General features: G+C 41.0%; 2 protein-coding genes across 2 annotated transcripts in view; both read right to left on the minus strand.

Annotated features, from left to right (window-relative positions):
• Window positions 1-754: 754 nt before the first annotated feature.
• slc24a5 (solute carrier family 24 member 5) lies at window positions 755-11,012 on the minus strand. Its single transcript, XM_051723936.1, has 9 exons — window positions 10,856-11,012; window positions 10,516-10,695; window positions 10,355-10,438; window positions 8,222-8,325; window positions 7,993-8,093; window positions 5,915-6,198; window positions 5,047-5,253; window positions 1,755-1,856; window positions 755-1,644 (listed from the first exon to the last, which is right to left on the minus strand). Exons 1-9 carry the CDS (start codon window positions 11,010-11,012, stop codon window positions 1,322-1,324), a joined length of 1,542 nt encoding a protein of 513 aa, XP_051579896.1. The 3' UTR covers window positions 755-1,321.
• A 2,272-nt stretch (window positions 11,013-13,284) lies between these two features.
• LOC127455796 (thrombospondin type-1 domain-containing protein 4-like) overlaps window positions 13,285-26,474 on the minus strand; it is a 54,905-nt gene continuing 41,715 nt past the window's right edge. Inside the window, exon 18 of the mRNA XM_051723931.1 lies at window positions 13,285-13,991. Within this exon, the coding sequence (XP_051579891.1) occupies window positions 13,849-13,991 (143 nt within the window). The 3' untranslated portion in view covers window positions 13,285-13,848. The remainder of the gene's footprint in view (window positions 13,992-26,474) is intronic.

The raw sequence follows: 26,474 nt of genomic DNA on the forward strand, positions 1-26,474 counted from the left end.
TCCCACTGACCGCTCTGGTATGCCCTCACCGAGGCTTCCCTTGGCATAGACGCGCTGGCACACAGCTGGCCCCCTGGCCTACGCAAATATGCGTTTCCCCCAGTGAGCCTGCTTGCACAGACCCTGTGCAAGGTCAGGGAGGACAAGGAGCAGGTCGTCCTGGTAGCACCCTACTGGCCTACCCAGACGTGGTTCTCGGACCTCACGCTCCTCGCAACAGTTCCTCCCTGGCGAATTCCCCTGAGGAAGGACCTTCTTTCTCAGGGACGGGGCACCCTCTTGCACCCGCGCCCAGACCTCTGGAATCTCCATGTCTGGCCCCTAGACGGGACGCGGTGGTAGACACAATCACTCAGGCTAGGGCCCCCTCTAAGAGGCGCCTGTATGCCTTTAAGTGGCGTCTGTTCGCTAAGTGGTGTTCTTCCCGACGCGAAGACCCCCAGAGATGCGCAGTTGGATCAGTGCTTTCCTTCCTGCAGGAGAGGTTGAAAGGGAGGCTGTGTCCCCTAGTGTCACTACATCGACACAACGTCAAGTGAGTGACAGATAGGGAACGTCATGGTTACTTGTTGTGTTGCAACGCTGAACTACCCGCTGAAATGGCTGGACCTTATATTGGCTCCTCAGCATAAAACCTGAATGAGTGGTTGCATACCAGCTCCTTTTATACCCATATGTCCTGGGGAGTGGCATGCAAATACCACTCGCCAATTTTCATTGGCCTTTTATCAAAGACCAGAGGTGTCTCGGGCTCCCAAGAGTGACCGCTAGTGTCACTACATCGACACAACGTCTCGTTCCCTCCATCAGGGAACGGAGGTTACACAAGTAACCATGACGTTTTGTCTATACTTGTGACTTTGATGAAGATGAGATCATTTTTACGACTAAATGCAGAAAACCAGCTAATAAGTGTTCACATATTTTTTTTTCTTGCCACTGTATGTAGGCAATATTTGTTTAAAAAAGTGAGGTCAAAGTGTCCCTTGTGACAGAATCACTTAAGTTTTCTCAGAAGATCTTAGTTAGGGTTTATTGAGGTCAGCCTCATTTTCATTCACATAAAATTAAATATGATCTACCCTGACTAAGGTCTATAAAAAAAACAAATATTATGCAAGTGTGTCCTCACATGAACATTGACTCTCTTCAGAAGATGCCGTATCAGCCTGATGGGTGACAGGAAAAGACAACACCAGTGAGATGAGCAGCAATGAACACAGACCACTGGCCCTTTTCCAGCTATGTTTGAGACCCTTCACTAAACATGTAAATGATAAACTGCACATAATTAAGAGTTCCAGTGGAGTGGAGTGTTCTGTTAGTCAGCACAGGCTCGGATGGGATTGTTCCCAATGATACCAAGTTCATACAAGATTGACAATGTGGCAAAGAGGATGTAGCAGACCAGTGACACCAGGCCCAGTTTCCAGTCCAATTTCCAGCCATTAATGTGAACAGCCAAGAAGAGGAAGATGATGGAGAGAAGCAACGTACAGGACATGAAGACCAGACCTGAGCTGTTCACCTCCACTGGAGATTCAGTGTCCACAAACACAGTCTTGATGAACCATGGCAGACCGAGACACAACATGTCAAACACATTCGAACCAACAATGTTGGACATTGCCATGTCACCTTTACCTGGGAGAGAGACACAGAGGACTTTTTATACACTTTAATACTGTCGAAATTGTTTGCCAAGTGAGCACGGTTTGCCGTAGTAAGTTTTGAACATGTAACTGTTTCTTTACCCTCACGAGCCACCATAACACTCGCAACAGTGTCTGGGATGCTGGTTCCCGCTGCAAGAAGCGTCATTCCCATTACTGTATCAGGGATGCCCAGTGTCTCACCTGAATAAACAAAACATGCGCATTAGGGACGTGCACATCATACAGCTCTCATTAATGCAATAAACACAATCACATAGGAAAAAACATTGCATTGATCAAAAACATCTGTCTAGTGCATGTTTATTTACAAAATCAGGTAACACTTTACAATAAGGATTTATTTGTAAACATTAGTAAATGCATTAGGTATCATGAACAACATGAACACCTGTACATATGTATGCAAATATTCAGGAATAGTAATTCTCTCCAAAGAAATGTGAGTAAATATTTGCAAAGAAATATGCCTCTGATGCGTGGGCATCCTTGTGAATGCTAAATGTCGCAGGAAAGTGTTTAACATGCGTCTCTATTGAGTAACGTCCAACCACCAAATCAATGTTGAGCAGTACAATGATTCAGTCTGACAGTTCAGTAAGAACGCAGCTTTAGTGCTCAGTAGGGATGTCAAATGTGATGTGCCCCTCTAGTACTGCTCTAAATCCTCATCTTGGCGAGGAATTAATGTAAACAGAATTGGTTGTATAACGTGCAAAAAGATAATCTTATGTGTGTCAAAAAACAGGATGCATTAGGCTTTGCAGTGTAAATGCAGTATTACAGACCTGCCTGTCTGATATGTTTTAGACAACAATATCGTCAAGGAAAAGAGGAAACAACTTTCTGCCTTTGGCTGGATAACTTTAGTAGCTTTAAATATTAATATAGTATTTACTTGAATTTACTGGAATACTTGATACTGCTGTTAGACATCTGAAAGACTTAAAGAGCTTTTTATTCCATTGCTTGTATTTGTTCCTTTGTTCTTATTTTATTAATTTCTCTTTGTCTTTTTTTTTCTCTCCCCAATTTGGCATGCTCAATCCCCAATGCGCTCTAAGTCCTTGTGGTGGCATAGTGACTTGCCTCAATCCAGGTGGCGGAGGACGAATCTCAGTTGCCTCCGCATCTGAGATCGTCAGTCCGCGCGTCTTATTATGTGGCTTGTTGAGCGCGTTACCGTGGAGACCTAGCATGTGTGGAGGCTTTACGTTATTCTCTGCAGCATCCACACTCAACTCACCATGCGCCCCACTGAGAACGAACCACATTATAGCAACCACAAGGAGATTAACCCATGTGACTCTACCCTCCCTAGCAACTGGGCCAATTTGGTTGCTTAGGAGACCTGGCTGGAGTCACTCAGCCTGCCCTGGATTCGAACTCGCAACTCCAGGTGTGGTAGTCAGCGTCTTTACTCGCCGAGCTACCCAGGCCCCCTGTATTCTATTTTTTTATATTTAACTATTAGAAAAATTTGCAAATTTCACTTAAAAAACATCCAACAGTAGAGAGTGCTACAAAAATGGGGTGTAAAGTTAAGGTGCTGTATGGTCAAAGGTTCAAATTAGTCCAAAGAGCAAAATAATTATGGCACTCTTATTACATTAAAAAAAGTCTTTATTATTCCATGGGGAAGTATTAAACATTTTGTCTACTGCCAAAACATGATAATAAAGGCTTTTCTAATTTAATAAGAATGCCATGGTTATTTTGTTTTTTTTAGACCAATTCTGACTGTTCAAGAAAACTCTTTTTTATTTCATCTTCATTATTTGAATCAATATTTATAATATTTCTAAATTGTATGTAGTTAGGCTACAGAGCACTCTTCATGGGCCCAGAATTCCCTAGCTTTAGCCCTGTCTGTAACACTGAACAATATAGTGTTACTATTGCTGTCAGCTGATACATTTTTTTAATCACGATTAATCGCATATTTATTTTATAGTTAATTACGATTAATCGCAGATTTTGAAGTGCCACAAGAAAAGTGTCGTTCTGTGGTAATTAAAATGTGCCTTACATAGGAAAATACTTGAAATCTATCACAAGTTCCATCTGGGCTTGTTTTGTACATCAAATAGTGTTCTGAGGTCCTTTCTCCATCATTTTATCACTGACACAGAAGCGCTGCTGTGTGTATGTGTTGTGGTGTGTGTGGTGTTTAATAACTCCAGGCGGACACATTGCAAAAGTTCCGCCCTTCCAACAAGTTTTTTTGCTGGTTTATGCTTTATTAACGGTAAATGCACTAATCGTGATTAAGAAAAATGGAAAAAACACTATCAACTTTTTTAATTAATCGCATGCGTAAACACGTTAATTCTGACAGCTCTAATTTTTACAGCATTTATTCTTGATTAATAGTTAATTTATAAAAATACAGTTGGTCATTGTTAGTTCATATGCATTAACTAATGTTAACAAATCCACATTTTAGCTGAACACGGAAATGTTCCACGATTCATAACAGAAGCCTGTTTTCGTTTTTCAGTCTCCAGTGTTTTCCCTTGCATCGGTGTATTTTTTTAAGCATAAAATGTGTGTAAAATGTCTTTTTGGTAGTTTTTTCATTGCGTCTTATGGAAACTGGAACCAGAAAACAGTCCAGCAGCAATTAGAATCATGATGGCGCTGCCCAGTGATTGGTCAAAAAACTGTGGGTACAACTTTTAATCTCCTGCTGCAGAAACAGAACTCTCAAGGAAACATTGCTATACAGTGACAGTAGGTTGCTAAACCTCTGTGTCCTCAGGGGTCGGACACTCTTAAGTAGTTTCTCTTTCTCAGTAGCTGCTCAGCAGATCACAGGCCTTTTACAGCACCACTTGCTCTATGGCACTCATGTGAAATGTGTGACGGCTTGCAGGATAATAATCGTATTATATGCCCCACAATCACATGCTCTCTCACAGGCCCAGTGGGATTCTGTAATCCGCCGATGACTGACTCGAGACTGCTAAGAGAGCGCTGAGTCCATGGCATCATAATCCTTCAGGGCACATAACTAGAATTTTAGGAATGGAGGCGAGGTGCATGTGACCTGCCTGTGTGTGACCCATTCAAAACACCGTCATCTGTGATTCAGCTGGATGATGACTCATTCTAAGATGCATCGCGATGATTTAGGAATTTAAAACTGATGTATGCTACTGTTTTTTTAACGAAGAAGCAAATGCTTCTAAACACTTCAAGATACTTTTGAAAGTGAAAAATAAATTATTTGGTCTACCACATGTTTTATTGGAAAAGATCTGTATGCTTACGCCATTGTTGAAAAAATGCAAAACTGGAAAAGTTGCATCGAGAATCGTTTTGCACTGACACGAAAATGAACCAGTGATGACTTGAAACAGTGATGACTTACCGACAACCGTGACCATCCACACTAGAACGTAGGTGAATGCAGAGATCCAGACTGCAGACATCAGAAATGTGATCATGTAGAATTTCTTCCAAAAGCACTTTCTGCAGTCGGGTATAGTCAAATACAACAGCAGTATGGCAGGCAGGGACAGAACCCAAAGGATCCGCTTCAGGTCGTGTTCTGGCATCGTAAACACGCTTTTCTGTTCTGTAAGAGGCAATGTACGACACACATGAGGCTGCAGGGTTACATACGTTACATACGTTTAGCCTTCTCATTCCACCGAAAATGGAGACTTTTGAAAACATTCTCCACACCCGCATACTTTGGAAAACGATGACGTTAGGAAAAAGAAAACAGAGGTTTAAAACTTAAATGGATTAGTGTGGACGTGGCCTAAGAAATGCAATGCTCGTGGCGTGAGATGCTGTGAAAACAGTGAGATGTGACGGAAAGATGTGAGGATTTTGTGGTGCAAAGACATTTGTACATACTGTATATATGTACATAAACCAACAATTTCCAAAGTGCAGCCCGAACACAAGAGCGGAATGCATCCTGTTTGAATGTCCCCTTCACAGCATCAAACTCTTGCGCAATTTCTGTTGACTTAAATGGAAAGCAAAGAAAACAGCCGATTGCAGTGTGAAACATTTTAAACTTGACACACCGTCTTAAAAATGCAACGCTCATGGCGTGAGACACTGAAAAACATAGAGACGTCAAAACACTGAGATGCCCAAAATGTCAAGTCTGACGCACGTATAAATAAACAATGAAAAAATAACGCAGATGGAATGCAAAAACACGTCCTGTGTGTGTGCCACCTAATGTGAGTGGGTTTGAGAATATGATGTCATCACTCTACCTTCGGTTATTTCATTTAGGCCGTGCAGACTGAGAGAGAGGTGAGAATATCCAGAATCATCCTGGAAGATTCCGCTGTCGGCTCGGGAACGCCGGTGCACCCTGAGGCTGCTGTCGTCACTCCACCCTAAAAGGTGCTGGTGCTCGCCGCGCTCCTGTGACCTCTTAATAAGACATGTACAGCAGGGACTGAACCTCTGCATTACATACTCACTGATCTTTAGATCGAAACACAGCACCACCACATAAACACCATACACCAGTAGAAGACATGCGCCGTCATACCTGAAAACAAACATTCACGTGAGATTTTAGTCTGTTTGCTGGTCTATAGCTTGAATAATTAAAACACCAAAGAGATGGGCACACTTGCTGTGTCCAATCAATGGTCATATTTAGTATTACGCTGCATTCCATTCAACTCAGAAAGTCAGAATTTCCAAATTCCTACTAGGAAAAGTGCAATGGAACAGCACGTGAAGTTGAACTTCCAACTTGGAAACTCGTGGGGAAATCTTCAGCTCCGATTTTGCCGAGATGCAGGTGCATGACGTCACACAAACATGTCGGCACCCAGCTAGATGTACAAAGTTAGTGATAAACATTTATTTTTATTAATTAATATTGGTCAATGAGTCCAAGTTACTACATTACATGATATGAAAGCTTGTTAAACAACGACTGCAGAGAGAGGAGTTCAAAACATGGTAAATTATACTCTCTTTTGATAATCATACACCTGTAGCACAAATGCTAGTGCTTCAGCATTGTTTACCAATTGGGTTCCTAGAAGACATCTCTGGTGACAATCAAACACCTGCTAAGCTAACAGGAGTGTTGCAGTTTAAACACTTCATATTCCGAGTATCTGGCAAAGGAATCCCTTTATGGTCGGAGATTGGAGATATCAAGAAGGAATATCCCACATCCGACTTTTGATGGAATGCAGCGTTAAGCCTTAACTTTAGTACAGAACTAGTGTTAATTTTCAGTTTTATATTTTATTTTAGTAATAATATGTCTTTTGATAAAAATGTCCTTTAAATTCAATCAATATTTCATCATGTCATATTAATTCATTTTAGTACATTTTACTCTGACTAAAATTATGCATAAATGTAGTTGACAACAAAAACAAAATTGTAGTTGACGATAATGTGCAAAATGTTAAAAACGGATCAAGCTGTAACAGACCAAGCTTTAACCAAATATTCTAATCTTAAAAATAAATAAATAAACTACTTACAATTATTTAAACATATAATAAACATTAATATGTCTAATATGTAAAATTAAACAACGGTCCTGAAACCTGAGCTCCTGAAATAATAGCATATAATGAATATACTGAAGTATTAGCTACTTTTTAAAAGTTACTCTGTTATCCTCATGTTTAGACAGTTTATTGCGTTTTTAAGGAATGGCATATTTATAACACAAGTTTCACATTCTGACTAGCGTAACTAAGTTCAAGTGCACCTGTTCATTTGCTTCATTGTCTGTGTTTAAGTAGTTTAACTGTTTGTAAAGTTCTTTGTAGAGGTGTTCAGCCCATGCTGCTCAAGTGAGGAAATAAAAATAATAATAAATAAATACATTTAAAAAAACAGTGTTAGTGCATTGTTAATATCTTGCAATATACATTTTTTTTTGTGTGTCTTTTTCATCTCATTATCGCTGAGAAAATCCAAAATCCCTTCGGCAACAAACACTTTTGTCTGTAATTTTGTTGATGAGATTAACACTGCCAGCCCACACCATTTGTGCTTCTGACATGAATGATACCTCAAATCATGCGGCTTCCTGAGAGAAGTGTGTAATTATTTTATTGAAGGGATTGAAGTTAAAGACAATAAAATGGGCAAAAACATTACATTGAAGAAGAGACCCGAGCCATATCTAGAGAGCAGAATACCATAGAGACTTTGGGGTTGGCTCTTTTGACATTTTCTTGAGAAAATAAATAAATCTTATTGTTTTTGGAATCTATATTTATTTATTTAAGAAAAAGTGTTTAGCACTGGCCTTAATAGAAAATTAGAGATGTTTTGTGGAATGAAAGGGTAAATGGGGACACACCAGTAAACCCTGTTATCTGAGATTATCGCAATCACAGCGGCTACGCTGATGGCGTATGCGAGACAGTCCCTGAATAATGGCCAACAGGTGAGACGACCCACCTAAACAGAGTAAAACACAAACAAACAAAGCTATCAGCACTATAAACATGAAGAGAACACACACTATGCTTTCAGTGTGTAAATAATGAACATGTGTGTTGGGCAATCCAGCTGACAATGTCACATACCGCAGAGGTTAAGAGTCCACACGCTGCACAGATGCACAGAAGGTTGTACACAGCAGATCCCATGATGGTACTCACGCCTATATCTCCTTTTGTCACAAACACACCTGACGTGAAATAAACATAGAACATTATTCTAAGTGATGACTCAAAAGTTCTGCTGCTGCTTAAAAAATGTGTTGAATGTCCGAGAGGAACGTTTTATTGCTCAGAGTTTGCTCTTTCAACAACTCTATTTCTCAATTGTTCTCAACTGTTTCTTAGAAGTAACTATTTTCAGATGTTTCTCCTAAAATGCATTTGGAGAAATAAAAATATACACAAATAAGTCAATTGTTGACATACAGTATAGAGCTATAAAATTAATGTGGATAGCATAGCTCAGATCGTTAGCTCTTGGACAAATTTTATGAGAAATGTTTGAGTCGCATTGAGATCTCTGACTTTGCAGACTTTGAAATCACAGTAAATCTCAACAGTGGTGTGCACAGGAGGGGGGCAGCAGGGGTGCAGGTGGTGACTTAAAATGATTAAATTAAACAAAATTCAAAACTCTTAATAATCTCACATTAACAATAATTATGTGTCAATGTGACATTTCCTTTTAAATCATGTACATATATAAAAAAATAAAACAATTAGGCGGAGGTGCCTTTAACAGCACGTGCTACAGCAGATTCGGGTTGAATGCCAATCGAAAGTGATCATCCCTGTGCCCTACTCAGTGCACAGCCTTTGAAGTAGGTACACTGAAGGGAACATGGCATTGCTGTATGAATGTACCCTTCGCTGTCTTTTGGAAGGGCCCTTTGAGAAAGGATTTATTTTCTCACTTTCGTTTGGAACAACCCTTCGAGTGCCTTCCACTTCCCGTAGTGCCCTTTAAGGGTGCATAAATGACGTTTATAGAGTGCATTTCGCCTCAGATGAGTAACAGGTCAGATAAAAAGTCCACTCTATGTACAATATTGTAGTTTAAGTTAATCAAAAGAATAATACTCGATCGGTACCACATTTCCGACATCGCACACTTGCAGTGTAGACAGCTTTGTTAATTATAATGGGAGCATTCGCGTCATTTTCTGTGATAGAAATTCAACACATCTTTCATAGAATACTGTCATAAAGTACCATTCAGAACCATTGTATTACTATATTGACATTAACATTGTACCATGGTTCTACCACATTACTACTGTAAGGTCCTAAAAATTAATCACAGAATAACATTACATTAATATGAAAGGAAATGAAGTATAAGTACAACAGAAACTGTCAGTTCTATAAAGAGGATGATGAGGTCAGAGAGGAAGCAGTAGAGATGAGAGAGACATTAGCACTGTGAAGCACTGTGGGGTTACCAGGGTAATACCATGCTACTGCATGATTATTATAATCACATTCTATGATATGTTTGAGAAGGATATAGCAAGTTAACCTCAGCATTTATGGCATAATGTTGATTACCACAAAAAAAGTTTTTGACTTGTCCTTCATTTTCTTAAAAAAAAAAGAAAAAAGAAAAAAAAGAAAAAGTCTGGGTTACAGTGAGGCACTTACAATGGAAGTGAATGGGGCCAATCTGCAAACATTAAAATATTAACTTTGTTTTAAAGTATAGCCACAAGACAAACAATATGAGTGTTAACAGGATTTTAGTGTGATAAAATCCCTTAAAAATGAGATTAAAAACAACCATTTAAACAACTTTACAGCTCAAATAATACACAAGTTTTAAAAGAAGAATTAATGTGTTTTTATAAAATTATAAGATTCACTATTCTGCCTTTAAACCCTCCAAAAATTGGCCCTATTCACTTCCATTGTAAGCGCTTCACTGTAACCCAGATATTTGCTTTTTTTTTATGGAAAAGGAGGGTCAAAATGAGTCAAAATACATTTTTGTGGTAATCAACATCACGCCACAAATGCTTTTGATTGATCCTAACATGTACTGAACCCGAAATGTTCCTTTAGGATCTCTTCTGAAACTCTAGAGAAGACACACATGAGATTACTGGAGTATTTTTCTCAGGAGAAACATCTGAGAAGCTGAAGACTTTAGCTAAACCTTTTTGTGATTTTTCTTTCCTACCGTCAGAGTTATTTGAGATTAGGATTGTAGTCAAAGATTACCCAGAAATGCAGTGACTAGTTCAGGTGCGGAGCTCCCAGCTGCCATGAAAGTGGCACCAGCAACATCTTGAGAAAGACCAAGACCTAAACCACAACCAAAACCAGTTTAAACCACACTGCACATACACTACCACACAAAATATGCCAGAACTACCACTTACGTTCACTAATGACTTCAAGAGATGGCAGAAAATAATCTTCACAGACAATAGAGACAGCCAAAAGCATGTAGAAAATGATCATGAAATAAATAAGAATTCCTCCATCCTTCCTCTCCTGAAGTGTGAAAAATCCTTCTGGGAATTCTGAGGATTGCGGTGGAATGCAGTCGGTCACATTTTCTGCAACACAAAAACACAGAGCTTCATTCATCAACACTTCGAATTGTCATGTCATTTACACTTCACAAATCAATGAGTTCCGAGTTAAATCAGTTACTGACTTTCAAAACACAGCAAAAACCTGTTGTGTGACTCTCAACACATATTGAATTCATCTTACCAACATCCCGGCGTATTCTAGCAGGAGCTGAACTCTGAAAAGTCTTTCCAACATAGAAAACAAGATTAACCGCAGCGAATATAAGCATCACTATAGCAATTATATACAGCAAAATGTCTCTCCTTTTCCTTCTGTGAGGAATTGTGTCTTTCTCCATTCTATAATTCCCCATTATTTCCACTGATTAAAGATGTTTTAAGAGAGTCATGGAGCTGGACTGTGCAGTTTGTGTAAGCTGAAGTTTATTCCTGGAGCTGCTGTGTGTGTGTGTGTGTGTGTGTGTGATCTGATCATGGGATTCATTCATTATTCCGACTGAACGCTCTCAGGAGCTTGAGCCTTCAGGGCTGAAATGATTGGTCAAGTACAAATGTTATCATGCAAAATTATCTCCCTCTTAAGGATATAATTGGATTCTTTCTGCATAATTTGTGGCCTACCGCAAAAAAAAAAAAAACAAAAAAAAAAATGTTACAAGGACACATTAGAATCATTAAAATTTCATTTTAAATTAAACACACAGTGCACCAAAATATAACTAATTTTTTACTGTACATTTTACCATCACAGTCTCTATGCACGATCATGATTACAAGCTCAATTACACTTCCTAGTGGTGGACGCATGCGCAAAGCCTTAGATGGCGCTAGCAAGTGTAATTGAGCTTGAAATTATGATCGCCAAAGAGACTGCAGATGTCAAGATTTATAGTGAAAAAGAAGTTATATTTTGGTCTGTTCTCACCCAAAATGATTGGATTGATTCAGAAGATATGGTCTTAACCACTGGAGTCTTATTAATTACTTTAATGCTGACTTTGTGCTTTTTGGGGCTTCAAAGTTTTAGTCACCATTCACTTGCATTGTATGGACCTACAGAGCTGAAATATTCTTCTAAAATATTTATGTTCAGCAGACGAAAGAAAGTCATACACATCTGGGATGGCATGAAGGTGAGTAAATAATGAGAGAATTTTCATTTTTGTGTGAACTATCCCTTTAAGGAAAGACATGTGCATTTACCTTGTTGTGATCTCTGCTGATTAATGTCTACTATACAACACATACTACCTGTTTTCATGTCAGTACAAATGCTCTTTTCATCACTGAGGTTAATAATTTTAATTTTGTTTGCATGCATCATACATTTTTGGGTTTTTTAATTAAATTAATGTGTTTAAATAATATTAACAACAGGTCAAATAACCCACATCTGACTACTGCTGTTATTCAGATTTAAAGAACCATCAATGGTAGAACCATCTGATATAACAGTGACAGCTTTACTTATACAGGCAGCTGAATCAAACATGTTACTTTCACACTGCAGCTAAAAATGTTGTCACTCCTCGTCTGAGTGTTTAATCCTGTTCTCTTCATATAGAGTTCAGCTATTTGCAGAAGTAACAACCACATTTACCCAATTCACTCCAGAATAATTCAGGTAGTGACAACTGCATCCACATAATGTGTACAGAACAAAACTAAACAACTAGTTGTTGCAGTGGTGTACAATGAGGTGTATTTCTACAAAACCACAGAGTCTGAGGTATGAGTCTGGAATCATTCGCAAAGTTTGATACTGTTTCTCTACACTGTAGTTTCTCCCATCAGTCCAGTGGTCTAAGGGTAATATATACATTACAGTCCAGAGAGAGCATGTTATTTAAAAGCTGCAAGATACATATTTAATGGTAAATTAAAACTTTTGGACGAGATGTCACTGGCCACTAATATTTCTTTAATATATATCAAACATCAAATGGGTTAGCCTGTCGACATACACGTTGCCAAGATGCCAAACCGTTGCTATGGTTATCACTATCTCAACCATTGCAGGTTTTCCTGTATTTCTTAGACACACAAAAATATAATTTGGGTGATTTACTTTTTACTTGGGTGATAATACATTTAAAGGCATAGTTCACCCAAAAATGAAAATTCACTCATTATTTACTCACCCTCATCCCATCCCAGACGTGTATGACTTTCTTTCTTCTGCTGAACACAAGATTTTTAAAAGAATATCTCAGCTCTGTAGGTCCATACAATACAAGTGAATGGTGACCAGACCTGTCAAGCTCCAAAAATGACTTAAATATAGATATGTTGTGATTCCTTTAAGTCATTTTTTTACTATTAATCTCCACTTTCACATTTTGAAAGTGAGAGTGGAGATTATGGTAAACAAAGGACTTAAATATTGATCTATTTCTCACCCACACCTATCATATTGCATCAGAAGACATATATTAAACCACTGGAGTCTTATGGATTACTTTTTTGCTGCCTTTATGTGATTTTTGGAGCTTCAAAGTTTTGGTCACCATTCACTTGCATTGTGAAGACCTACAGAGCTGAAATATTCTTCTAAAAATCTTTCTTTGTGTTCAGCAGAAGAAATGAAGTCATACACATCTGGGATGGCATGAGGGTGAGTAAATGATGAGAGAATTTACATTTTGGGGTAAACTGTTCCTTTAAATGTGCCTATTACTCTTTAAACTTTACAGTGTACATGGGTCTTGTTTTCTGCACTACTGAGATATGAGCATCATCATGTGTTCTTGCGGTCAGAGAACTCTCAGGTGAGCTAAACTGATCTAAAATACTTCCCTCTGTAGTGTGACCACTGACGGCACACACTGTGCATCTTTAGTTTCAAATGTTCTGTTTCTAATACAAATGTGTTCCTTCTTCAAATTGTATTCCAGCTGAAGCACCATATGAGTTGTTGTCAATGTAAACATCCTCCCATACTGTCATTATATGCTGAGGCCACAGGCCATACAGTTCAGCATTTCTCCTGTCCAAAGAGAATTAGTGATAAACGGCGAGTCTGTATTCCCCTCTTATAAAGTCACTCCTTCAGGAATTTCTGTCTTGTTCTTCAAAAGAATCACTGATATCAACTGATGCATTTCACCTGCACTCAGGTCTGTTACTGTGCAGTGATGCGATGCGATAGTGATGGTACATCCGCAGGAAGTTGTTCTATGTGTGTCTCCAGTTTCCTGAATTCTTTTGTGCCACACGTGTGCAGGAAGCACAACATGCCATCTTATAGTAGTCATAAACGCAGAGACGTGCCTGGACCACCACATTACAGTTGAAATATTTATCTTGACAATTTTCATCTGAAAAAAACAATAGCAACAACAAAAAAACTTAGACATTAAACTTAGACATATACATGAGTTATCTTATGAAAATGTGTCAAGGTGTGCATCTCATCCAGCTCCCTAGTTCAGTAGTCAGTACACTGGTCAGGGAGTCAGCCATTTCTAGGGCTGACCAAGTCACATAATCGTTCCAGTGCACTTAAAACATTCACTCCCTAAAAATGCCCAAAATGCTCCGTAAAAATCAGGGAGCATCATTGCTTATCATGTTCCATTTACGGTTTGAATGGCTGTGCGTTCCAAATGCAGCACAAGAGTATGGAGGACGTTTGAATGCCAGTATATTATTTTCATTCCAAGTCAGTGAACAGTGAGAAGTGCAAAAAATAGTGGCAAGATTAGGGTAGATTAGATGGTAAGCGAACTATCAGTTCTCGTTGTCAATGTGTTGAGAAATGGGCAGAAGTATAGACCTGAGCGAATTTGACAAGGGCCAAATTGTAATGGCCAGACGACTGGGTAAGAGCATCGCTGAAACGGCAAGGTTTGTGGGGTGCTTCCGGTCAGCAATGGTGAGTACCTACCGACAGAGGTCCAGTGAGGGACAAACCACAAACCGGCGACAGGGTGTTAGGCCTCAGTCAAAGCTCAGTGATGCGTCCGGTCCGAAACAACAGAAGGTCTACTGTGGCACAAGCCACAGAAAATTTTAATGATGGTTATGGGAGGAATGTGTCAAAACACACAAAGAGTGATGCTCTGGGCAATGTTCTTCTGGGAATCCCTGGGTCTCGAAATTCATGTGGACGTCAATTTGACGTGCCACCTACCTAAACATCAGTGCAGACCAGGTACATCCCTTCAGGGCAATGGTATTCACTGATAGTAGTGGTCTCTTTCAGCAAGACTGCGCCCTGCCACACTGTACACATTGTTCAGGAATGGTTTGAGGAACATGATAAAGAGTTACAGGTCTTGCCCTGGCCTCCAAATTCCCCAAATCTCAATCTGAGGGATGTGCTGGACCAGCAAGTCCGATCCATGGCGGCTCCACCTCACAACTTACAGGACTTGAAGGATCTGCTGCTAATGTCTTGGTGCCAGATACCACAGGACATCTTCAGGGGTATTGTAGAGTCCATGCCTCGGTGGGTCGGCGCTGTTTTAGTGGCACGCGGAGGACCAACACCATTTTAGGCAGGTGATCATAATGTTTTGGCTCATCTGTGTACAACAACCACATCATTCATTGAACATCAGTTAAAGACTGACTAGAAGTTCCCCCTTGTGGATATTTATACTCATGGACACTACCATCCTTCCAGGCATCATAATACAAAATTCACAAGGGAATGTTTGAAAGACAATTTTCACATCTACATACAGCCAAAAATAACCAATTATCTTAAATCAACACATGCAGAAAATTTAGCTTACAAAAGCACAAATAATTTAAAAACACAACCAACCCCCATTCACCATACTTGATACCTCCCCATTACTATGTTGCACTAAGTTGTCCAAATTATAATTAAAGTCCTTTTGGTTTGTTTCTTGTGATTAACATTTTTTATTGATTCATCTATTAAATAAAGAACAGCAAAACATATACATACAGAATCAATATTTAACCCTCACTATCCCCAGCAGGTGGGTGTGTCTTTAAGACCAAGCCTATGCAATCTAGAGGGGGTCCAATAGACTCTATGTAAAATCTGAAATTGCATAAGGCAAACCCTTGCACCTCTAGATGCAGACTTGATGCTTTTTAGGATCCTGGCCCACACTCCCTCCTCCAATACCAGGTTTAAATCCTTCTCCCATAATCTCTTGAGAAAAGACGAAGCTCCATCCCCCAGACTCTGAATTAACAGGGAGTAATACACTGATGCTTCATGACCTTTTTCCAAAAGCAGTAATCACCTCTCCCAGAGTATCTGCCACTTTAGGGGGGTGTACGCTACTCCCAAATATAGTACAGAACTGGGATCTAGGAATCTTAAAATGCTGAACCAAATTATCAAAAGATCTCAACACTCCACTCTCATATAGGTCACCGAGTGTAGTAACCCCCCTCCCAATCCACTCTGACCAACAGAAAGGGGACTTATTAATATGTAATTTAGGGTTCAGCCATATGCTCGAGGCTACATTTAAATAAATGTCAGAATTAAACACTCTGGACACTTTTGTCCATACCGCATGCAAATGCGAGATAACAGGGTGTGACTTCACCTCTCCGGTTAGTTTGATCGAAAGGCTTTGCAATGGCGAAACAGGGGTAAGGACTTCCTGTTCAATATGAAACCAGGGAGGGGCTCTGTCAGGTGGAAGCGACCAATGAGCCAAATGTCTGAGACCGAATGCATAATAATAAAACAAAATCTTGGGTAGGCCTAGCCCACCTTTGTCAATCGGCCTATGTAACTTATTGAAATGTAACCTGGTATGCTTACCATTCCAAATAAAGGACTTCACTATGCTATCAAATTGTTTGAAATAAGAGAGGGGGACATCTACAGGGAGAGATTGTAGCAGGTAGTTGAATTTTGGAATACAATTCATTTTAATAACATTAACCTTCCCAATCATAGATAAATGTAATGAAGCCCACCTGCCCACATCACTTGAAAACCTTTTTATAAAAGGGTCTAAATTAACTGGGATGGCATAAATTTGCTGGGAATAAAATACCCAAATACTTAATGCCCTGTTTGGGCCATTGAAAGGTGCCCGGCTGAAAAGCCGTTACTGGGCAGTACGCAGTCAGAGCCAAACCTTCGGATTTAGACCAATTAACTCTGTATCCCGAAAATTTAGAAAAGGAATTGATAATTCTGTGGAGGCAAGGCATAGATCTAGTGGGGTTGGAGACGAATAATAAAATATCATCTGCGTAAAGTAAAAGCTTATGCGCCACACCTCCCGCTGTCACACCTGGAAAATCATCCTCCTTTCTTATCGCAGCTGCTAATGGTTCCAGGACAAGACAGAACAATAATGGGGAAAGAGGGCAACCCTGCCGAGTGCCCTTATTCAGAGTAAAATAATCTGAAATGAATCCATTTGTTTGTACCACCGCTACCGGGTGTCTATAAAGTAACTTAATCCATCCAATTAAAGTATTTCCGAACCCATATATTTCCAAAATCTTAAAAAGATAATCCCATTCTACCATATCAAACGCCTTTTTGGCGTCAAGTGAGATGGCCGCGACTGGAGTCTGATCATTTGTCATGATATTGATAAAACATCTAATGTTATCAGAAGAGCTGCGGCCCCGAATAAACCCCACCTGATCTGTATGTATAAGAGATGTCATAACTTTACTTAATCTGTTAGCCAGAATTTTGGACAAAATTTTTACATCTAGCTGGATCAGGGAAATTGGACGGTAACTTTTACACTCGCTTGGATCTTTGTGTTTTTTAAGAATCAGACTGATCCGGGCTTGTGTCATGGTTGGAGGAAGCTTTCCATTCTTAAAGATTCCATACAAACTTCTAACAAAAGTGGAGCCAGTTCTGTAGCATAAGATCTAAAAAATTCAGCTGCAAAGCCATCTGGCCCCTGAGCCTTGCCAGTAGGCAGGGCCTTAATTACCTCATCAAGCTCCTCCAAGGTTATCTCAGAATCAAGAGAATTGTTTTTGCTCGGTTGTCAGTTTAGGGAGTTCTAATAGTTCCACAAAGTTTCTAATATCTTCATCAGTAGATGAAGATGTGGAACAATAAAGATCAAGATAGAACTCTTTAAAGGTATTATTATTATCAATGGCCGAGTTAAAAATTTCACCACCAGCAGATTTCACTGAGGGAATGGTAGAAAAAGACTCGCTCTGCTTTATTTATCTAGCCAAAAGCTTCCCTGCTTTGTCACCCAACTCAAAGTATGACTGTCTTGCCCTGAATAACCAAAACTCCACTTTCTGCGACAAAATAGTATTATATCTGTAATTTCATTTGAGGCCATCAGACGACATTCGGCGTTCAGCTCTACCTCTGCACTTTTAATAATCCCTCCCAGTTCTCGTGCTTTGGATTTTTTGATGAATGAGGCATACTGTATGATCCGACCACTAAGAACCGCCTTAAGTGCCTCCCAAGCCACGCCCACAGAGGATACTGAGGACCAGTTGGTCTCCATATAAACATTGATTTCAGTCTTTATCATTTGTTGGAAATCAGGATTTTGCAAAAGGGATACATTAAAGTGCCAACTATATAATTTCTTTTTCTCTGTATGTGGCAACATCTCTAAACTCACCAGGGCGTGATCTGAGACTAAGATGTTTCCAGTTGAGCAATCCACAACAGATGAAATGAGGGACTTAGATATATAAAAAAAAAATATTCTAGAATAAATCTTATGGACTGAAAATGTATAGTCCCTACCAGATGGGTTCAAAAGTCACCAAATATCTGCAAGACCAAGATTTTTACACATCCTGTGAAGCATCAATGTTGCTCAAGGGGGCTAAGGACTAAGTCCATCAAAAGATTAAAGTCTCCTTCCAATATTATATCATGAGGGGTGCCAGCGGCTTGTTACATCCCTTCAAGATCTATAAAAAAGCCCTGATCATCAGCGTTAGGAGCATATATATTACCCAAAAACAACCTTTGCCCCTGTATGTCTGCTAAAATGATAATGACTCTTCCTAATTTATCTTTAATCTATTTGAGACATTTGAATTGTATATGTTTACTTATCAATGTAATGACTCCCCTGCTCTTATTTGAGCCAGCACTAAAGAAAACATGCCCACCCCATATCTTCCCAATTTTTTCAGCTTCCTGCGAGGAAAGATGTGTTTCTTGAAGAAACACTATATCACACTTCTTACGCTTCAGAAAATAAATAACCTTCCTTCTTTTTATGGGGTGCCCCAACCCATTCACATTCCACGTGGAGAAAGACAACCTACTCATATTAACATTTGACATTTTGGTATAATAGAAAAATAAACTGTGTGTCAAAAACAAGATTATACAGACCACATTCCAACATTAGTGCAACAATCAAACCCCGAACTTCCCCCCGAACAAAACAAACAGAAAAAAGACAAATGTGTGCATTAACCCCACGCACGACAGTGCCAACCGGCGTCAATCCCTCTAAACTCAAAGAGTCCATATACGCCTTGAGAGCCCCCGCGACAACTTTGCCATTGGATTGCTCAAATCCGGTGCTTCTGCGTAAATTTTGTGAGGCAAAATTACATAACAGAAAATACTTTGTAAAACAAACCCCAGCCAATAGGGAGAATAAACACAAAGAATGTGTAGATTCACTCACAGAACTGTCTCGAAGGTGTGTTCCTCCACAAAACAAACTCCAGCTGTTATAAAGCCATTCAGTTTCCTCGGACAGACAAACAAGTGTTCAGTGAGCCGGCTGTTTATGAGTGCAGCAGATGACATAATCATTCCAATGTCCCACAAAAATACTCCACAAAAACAAACTCCAGCCAACAGGAGGCAAAAGCACAAAGAATGAACAGATTTATCCACAACTGTCCCGAAGCAGTGTTATTCCACAAAACAAACTCCAGCCGCTTGGTGGAACCAGCACAAAAAGAAACAAAACAGGCGTCCCAGTTCCTCGGATGGTCAAGAGTGTATTATTCACTCAGAGTCCATATAAAAAAAAATACACTATGACTTACTCAGTCCGTCAACTTTATAAAAGACATCCTTTGTGTGGGCATGTAGATATTTTGCGGCCATCCTTAGTATCCATTCTCAATCTGGCCGGGAACTTCAGTGTAAAAGCGATCTTCCGTCAATGCAAAAGTATCTTGAAGGAGTGTTATTCCACAAAACAAACTCCAGCCGCTAGACGGAACCAACACAAAAAGAAACAAAAATGGCGCTCAGCTTCCTCAGACAGCCAAGAGTAAGTACAGCGAGTCAATCCACTCACATGAGAAACACCAAATGGTTTATTCACCCATTGTTTCTATGAAGGACAGTGGGACACGTAAATACTTTGCAGCCATCCTTGTATCTAAGTCCGGGAACAAGAAAATATTGTGATTCTTCCAAGAAAGCTTTCCTTTGCTCCTCGCCTGTCGCAACACGAGATCTTTATCGGATGATCGCAGAAATTTGGCCAGAATTGATCGGGGCCTGCCTCCCTCAGCAGATCTGCGAGCCGGGACTCTGTGAACTCGCTCAATTTCCAGATTATGGCCTGTTATGTCGAGCAGACTCAGGAAGAGCTCGTCTAGGAATTTCACCATATCTCTGCCTTCTTCTTGCTCAGGAATTCCAACAATCCGTACGTTATTTCGTCGGCTCCTATTTTCAAGATCTTCCAGTTTTTCTAAAATGCTTTCCACGTCTATCTTGGTCTCTAGCGGATTAGCGGATAATTCCCTTTCCGCTGTCTCCAGAGCCCATGGATTTTAACTTCTTTGCCATGTTTACCTCAAAGAACAAATATGTAGCTGGGTGTATTGAATCTCACCGGATTATAACGTGAAAATAATAAAAAAACTAGCAAAGTGCGCAGAGCTTGCCATTTACATGTATGCTCTTCGTATGGCGTCACGTGACCTCCCATTTTGGGTCTTTTAAGAGTTTGTCAAGATGGCCATCGCCATGTATTCAAGTCCGATTAGAGGTAAACAATGTTCACTGATGTCAAATAGACTGAATGTCCAATTGTTCAGTGCTCAGGTGGCCAGCCTGAGGCACACACTATGTTAGTGTATGGTGACATCTGCCACTTGAACGTTTTCTAGTTCCAACGTGCCAGTGTGCATCTCTGCCTTGCTGGGTGCATACTGATGGAAAATAACATTTATATTTCCAAGTATGTGTGTCTGTCCTTATTTTAAAGGGAAGGGGTGTTTAATTAAAAGGGGAAATACGGTGTCACACTTCTCAGTGGAAGAAGGAAGCAAGAAGCAAGGTTTCCTGGTTCAGGTACGCGTTTAATTGAGCACCCTGTCGTCTACGGTTCCACACACTCCACAGTTTCACAAACAAATAGTTATCTAGATAGTCCCACTTCATTACATTATCTGCATAACAACATATGATGCCGTGGCCTTCCTTGTGCCAATCTCTCTCTCCGGAGAGATGCTTGACCACGCCCCCGCTGCCACATAACCCCACCGCCCGACTCAGGCTGGGGAGGCATCCGGCCTGCCTACCACTCCCCCCCCCATTCCTGGAAAGGAAGTCGGCAACAGCCATCTGCGCTCCCGGTCTGTGGACCACCTCGAACTTAAACGGCTGAACAGCCAGATACCAACGGGTGATCCGCGCGTTGGTATCTTTCATGCAGTGGAGCCACTAGAGCGGGGTGTGATCGGAACAGAGGGTGAAGGCCCGCCCCAACAGGTAGTATCGGAGAGTGAGGACGGTCCACTTGATGGCGAGACATTCCTTTTCCACGGTGCTGTACTTAGTTTCCCTCAACGAGAGCTTACGGCTAATGTACAGCACCGGGCGCTCCTCCCCCTCCACCACCTGTGAGAGTACGGCCCCCAGCCCCCTGTCTGAAGCATCTTTCTGTAAAACAAAAGGGAGAGAGAAGTCAGGTGAATGTAAAAGCGGCCCTCCGCAAAGTGCGGCTTTAACTTGTGTGAATGCCCGCTGACACTACTCCGTCCACTGGACCGGGTCTGGAGCTCCCTTTTTAGTGAGATCAGTCAGCGGGCTGGTGACGTCCGAATAATTAGGCACGAACCTTCTATAATAGCCAGCCAGCCCCAGGAACTGTCTCACCCCCTTTTTGGTCTTGGGCCTCAGGCAGGTCGCAATCACCGCTGTCTTGTCAATTTGGGGACGCACCTGCCCGTGGCCCAAGTGGAACCCCAGATACCGTACCTCCACCCACCCAATCGTGCATTTCTTTGGTTTTGCTGTGAGTCCCGCTCGGCACAGCGATCTCAGAACTGCCCTCAGATGTTGCATGTGCCGCTGCCAATCATTGCTGTAAATGATGATGTCATCTAAATAGGCAGCGGCGTAAGCTGAATGCGGTCTGAGGATTCGGTCCATGAGACGCTGAAACGTAGCCGGGGCCCCAAACAAACCAAATGGAAGTGTCACAAACTGGTGTAATCCAAACGGTGTGGAGAAGGCAGTCTTTTCCCGGGAAATTGGTGTCAAGGGGATCTGCCAATAACCCTTCCTCAAATCCAATGTCGAATAAAATCGAGCAGTGCCTAACCGATCGAGCAACTCATCAACGCGAGGTATTGGATACGCATCAAATTTAGACTCCGCGTTGACTTTTCTATAATCCACACAGAACCGTACAGATCCGTCGCTCTTAGGCACTAGAACAACTGGGCTGGACCAGTCGCTGTGGGATTCTTCTATTACCCCCATATCGAGCATTGCATCCAATTCTTCCTGAGCGATTTTCTTCTTGTGTTCAGGTAATCAGTAGGGGCAGCTACGTATGACGACCCATGGCTCGGTCTCGATGTGGTGGTGGATGAGGTTTGTATGTCCCGGTAGAGGGGAGAACACATCCGCAAACTCCTGTTGCAACCTGGCAACCTCCGCGAGTTGACTCGGTGAGAGGTGGTCTCCGCCTTCGGTCCGAGCTCCGCCTTCTCGGGAACTACCATAGCCAGCGTCACAGGGACCGCCTCCCTCCACAATTTCAGGAGGTTGAGGTGGTATATTTGACGTACGCCCCCCTCTATCGGTTCGTCTACCTTCATAATCGAGATCTCCCTCTCGTCGTGTGACCTCAAAGGGTCCTTGCCATTTGGCGAGTAATTTAGAGCTCGATGTGGGAAGTAATACAAGCACTTTATCTCCCGGTGCAAATTACCTTAGCTGAGTTCCCCTGTCATACAGTCAGCGCTGTCGTTCTTGGGCTTGGAGCAAATTCTCCTGTGTTAGTTGTCCCAAAGTGTGGAGTTTTGCTCTAAGATCAAGAACGTATTGAATTTCATTCTTACTATTTGAAGGTCCCTCCTCCCAGGCCTCTCTCAATACATCAAGCACACCACGTGGGTGTCGCCCATACAGTAGTTTGAATGGGGAGAAGCCAGTGGAGGCTTGCAGGACCTCTTGTACTGCAAATAACAGGGGGTCGAGCCATTTATCCCAATTTCTAGCAACGTCGTGCACGAACTTACGAATCATGTTTTTGGGCAGCAACAGTAGTACCTTTTGGCCTCGCACAAAGGATCTCTCCTTGGTACTCTTGTCCTACCAGGTATTCTGGATCTGCTGAGCCTTTTTCATGATTTCCTGGGCCAGTGACGTCATCTCCTCCAGGCGCTCTCTCATCTGGATTACATACTGGACCATGTTACTTTTGTCCTTATAGGGCCCCTCTCACAGTTCGTTCAGCAGGTCCAATGCACCTCTCACCTGCCGACCATATAACAGCTCAAATGAGGAGAAACCCGTGGAGGCCTGTGGCACCTCTCTGTAGGTGAACAGCAGGTAAGGTAACCAGCTCCTGACTAGGTAACAAACTTGCGTAGCATTCTCTGTAGGGTTTGGTTGAATCGTTCAACACAACCATTGTCTGAGAGTGGTAAAGTGTGGTCTTAATCCCCCTAATTCCAAACAGTTGGTACACTTGCTTTAGCATCAAAGACAGGAAGTTATTACCTTGATCTATCTCAACTTCCCTGGGGCCCCCACATTGAAAAACAGCTTAACAAGGCAGTTGGCTACTTGTCTAGCTTTTATGTTTCTGAGGGGAAAAGCTTCTGGGTATTTTGTGGCATAATCACAGATCACTAAAATGTACCTGTTCCAACTCATACTTCTTTCTAGGTGTCCTACTATATCTATTCCGATACAGCTAAATGGGGTGTCAGTAATTGGCAATGGCAATAAATGTGCTGGTGCTACTGCAGATGTCAGCTGACACTCTGTACATGTACGAATGAACTCTGTTACATTGAACTGAACTGAAACGACTTGCAATCCTTGCCAGGGTCTTATGCTTGCCTAAATGTCCTGCCCATGAAACAGAATGTGCAAGTATCATAACTGTGTGATGCATTGACTCAAGGACTCCTAGGGTTTCTACATCTCCCTTCACCTAGTAGAGTATATATTTTTTCAGTATATATTGTACCTCTGTCAAACAAGAGACAGCTCACTTCTTAACCCACCTCAGACACCTTTTGGAACCAGCCCTGCAAAGTTGCATCCTTTTTCGGCTGCTGGGCTTTGTCCTCTGGGATGGTCACACTAAAAGACCCTTCTGGTTGGTTAAGTTCTTCAGATTGCCTACTCTCCCCACTACCTTTAAACTTCAGCCTACGCCTTTCCCTTCAAGATCGGTGTTTCTTTTCTGGGCTCTTCTCAAGTTCCACATCAGCAAAAGGCAACTCTTTGAAATCTGACCTAGCACTCTGGGCTCTGGTCACAAAACTACAGGACTGAACCTGGGACACCAAGTCACTGAGAATGGGAAGATCTTGCCCTATTACCACATTATGATGTAACTGGTGTAAAATAGGCAAAAATAAAGTTTGACCCTTCACTGTCAAATAAATCTCAGCAGTAGGGTACACTCTAATATAACCATATACACAGCAAACTGGGTCCTGATCTACCAACTCATCTTCAGGGACCAAGCTGTTGTGTACTAGTGTCTGAGTGCTACCAGTATCAATTAGGGCCTGGCAGACTGGCCATTTACTAATAATTTTACCAGTGTGTCTGTGGTGCAATTGTAAAATGGCACAAGGGGTTGAAGTAGTTGGTGGCTGTGGGCAAGGAACATAACAGAGGGCAGAATTTTTGGATTTTCTAGCAGGGCAGAGTGGCTTAGTGTGTCTTGTCTCACCACAATAGTAGCACCTAACCTCCTGCTTGCTAATTCTGTCACCTTGGTTATGAGTTATGCTAGATCTATATTGGGCATGACCACCCTCACCACAAGACTTCCTTGGCCAGCATTGACTCCTCCGCCGAAGCTTCGTTGGACATCTTGGCAAGCTGCTATGTAGGTCTCGGCCAGCTTGGCTACTTCCTCTGCATTGGCAGGATTGTGTTCTTTAATTCACATCGACATTGGGCTCACCAGTCTCATAAACTGCTCCAGGGTAAGGAGTTCAGATATCTGCTGGACAGTGCACTTCTCTGGCTTGACCAACTTGGAGAAGTGATCTTTCAGCCACACATAGAGCTCACGGGGGGTCTCATCTGACAGAATCTCTGCGGAGCGGAACCTCTGCTGAAAAGTCTCTGCACTGATCTCGTACTTTTTTAGGATAGACTCTTTGACTTTGTCATAATTCTCAGCATCAGTACAGTCCATGGCCATTTATGCACTACGTGCTTACCCTGTCAGCAGGGGCACCAGCCTTATGGCGTGTTTGTGTGTCTGTGTTTGTCGCAGCATCTGCCACATGAATGGTATCTAGCGTCAACACGCATCTCCGCCTCGCTGAGTGCATCTGGATGGTAAGTAAAGTTAATAAATCCAAGCATTCGTGTTTGTCCTTATTTTAAAGGGAAGGGGTGTTTAATTAAAAGGCATAATCCAGAGAACGAAAGCAGCTTCATGACAGTTCCCTTACCGGAAATGTTGTCAGGTCCTCTGAAGTCTCTCAAGTTGATAGAGGAAGAAAGCAAGTCTAAATATATGATGAACAGGCCTTATTTTTTCTTTAAAAGAGAATTCCTTTTTTTATCCACTATGTTAATGAAAGGAAAACAATCTTTGAAATATTATAGTTGTTATAAAAAGATTAAATATATACACCTTTGTATATGTATTCCTTTATTTAGGTAATTTATCTTTTATAAAGTAATAACACTGTACATTTTAATATCTACCACAAAAATGCACAACAGTGTCACTTGTACAGCGGTGTTGCTGATTAATAACAGCTGTGTTTAAAAGCGCAAACGCGTAATCATGTCGCAGGTAATTGAGTCATAAGTGTCCCAATACTCAGTGCATGAATACTCTTGCCAGTTCCCGAATTCATATTCACAATATAGCCTAATATTTCATGACATAGGGAGCTAGGGAATGAGATGAGACACACCCCAGGTCACATTTCACCCCCCAAAAATGAAAGAAATAAAATAAAAAAAATGATAAAGAAACTGAAGCCTATTTTTAGGACTATTATATATATTTGTTTTGTATTATGACATTATTTTCATGACAATTAAGCACAAACCCACAATTCTCATTACTGTACTGTGTCCGGACATTTTACTTTGAGTTTTTTTTGTACTTCACATTACTCTCAATGATGATTCTCATTACTGTAATCAGCAATAAATTAATGGCTTGACAACAAATATCAACATGATGCATAAATACTTAAAAATTTAAATAATGTATCATTGTTTTTTGGTGGTAAAATGTTTAATTGTCGTAAAAATAATGCAACAATGAAAAACATTTAATGGTCCTTAATATACCCAGACATGTTCAGGACAACTTCAATGAGATTCACCTATACTGCTAGCGGTGCTTTTCATAATATAACAACAGATTAATAAATGTAAATGAAGTGTTCTCTTTATATATTAATTA

Source organism: Myxocyprinus asiaticus, chromosome 18 (assembly GCF_019703515.2).
Source record: "Myxocyprinus asiaticus isolate MX2 ecotype Aquarium Trade chromosome 18, UBuf_Myxa_2, whole genome shotgun sequence".
NCBI lineage: Eukaryota > Metazoa > Chordata > Actinopteri > Cypriniformes > Catostomidae > Myxocyprinus > Myxocyprinus asiaticus.

What these genes read in the sequence shown, in the direction of transcription:
- slc24a5 (XM_051723936.1), bottom strand. Translation starts at nt 11,012, where the DNA reads ATGGAGAAAGACACAATTCCTCACAGAAGGAAAAGGAGAGACATTTTG. An exon ending in TAGAATACGCCGGGATGTTG is followed by an intron (nt 10,696 to 10,855) that starts GTAAGATGAATT and finishes TTTGTGTTGCAG; the next exon opens with AAAATGTGACCGACTGCATT. An exon ending in TGTTATGGTGGCTCGTGAGG is followed by an intron (nt 1,645 to 1,754) that starts GTAAAGAAACAG and finishes TCTCTCTCCCAG; the next exon opens with GTAAAGGTGACATGGCAATG.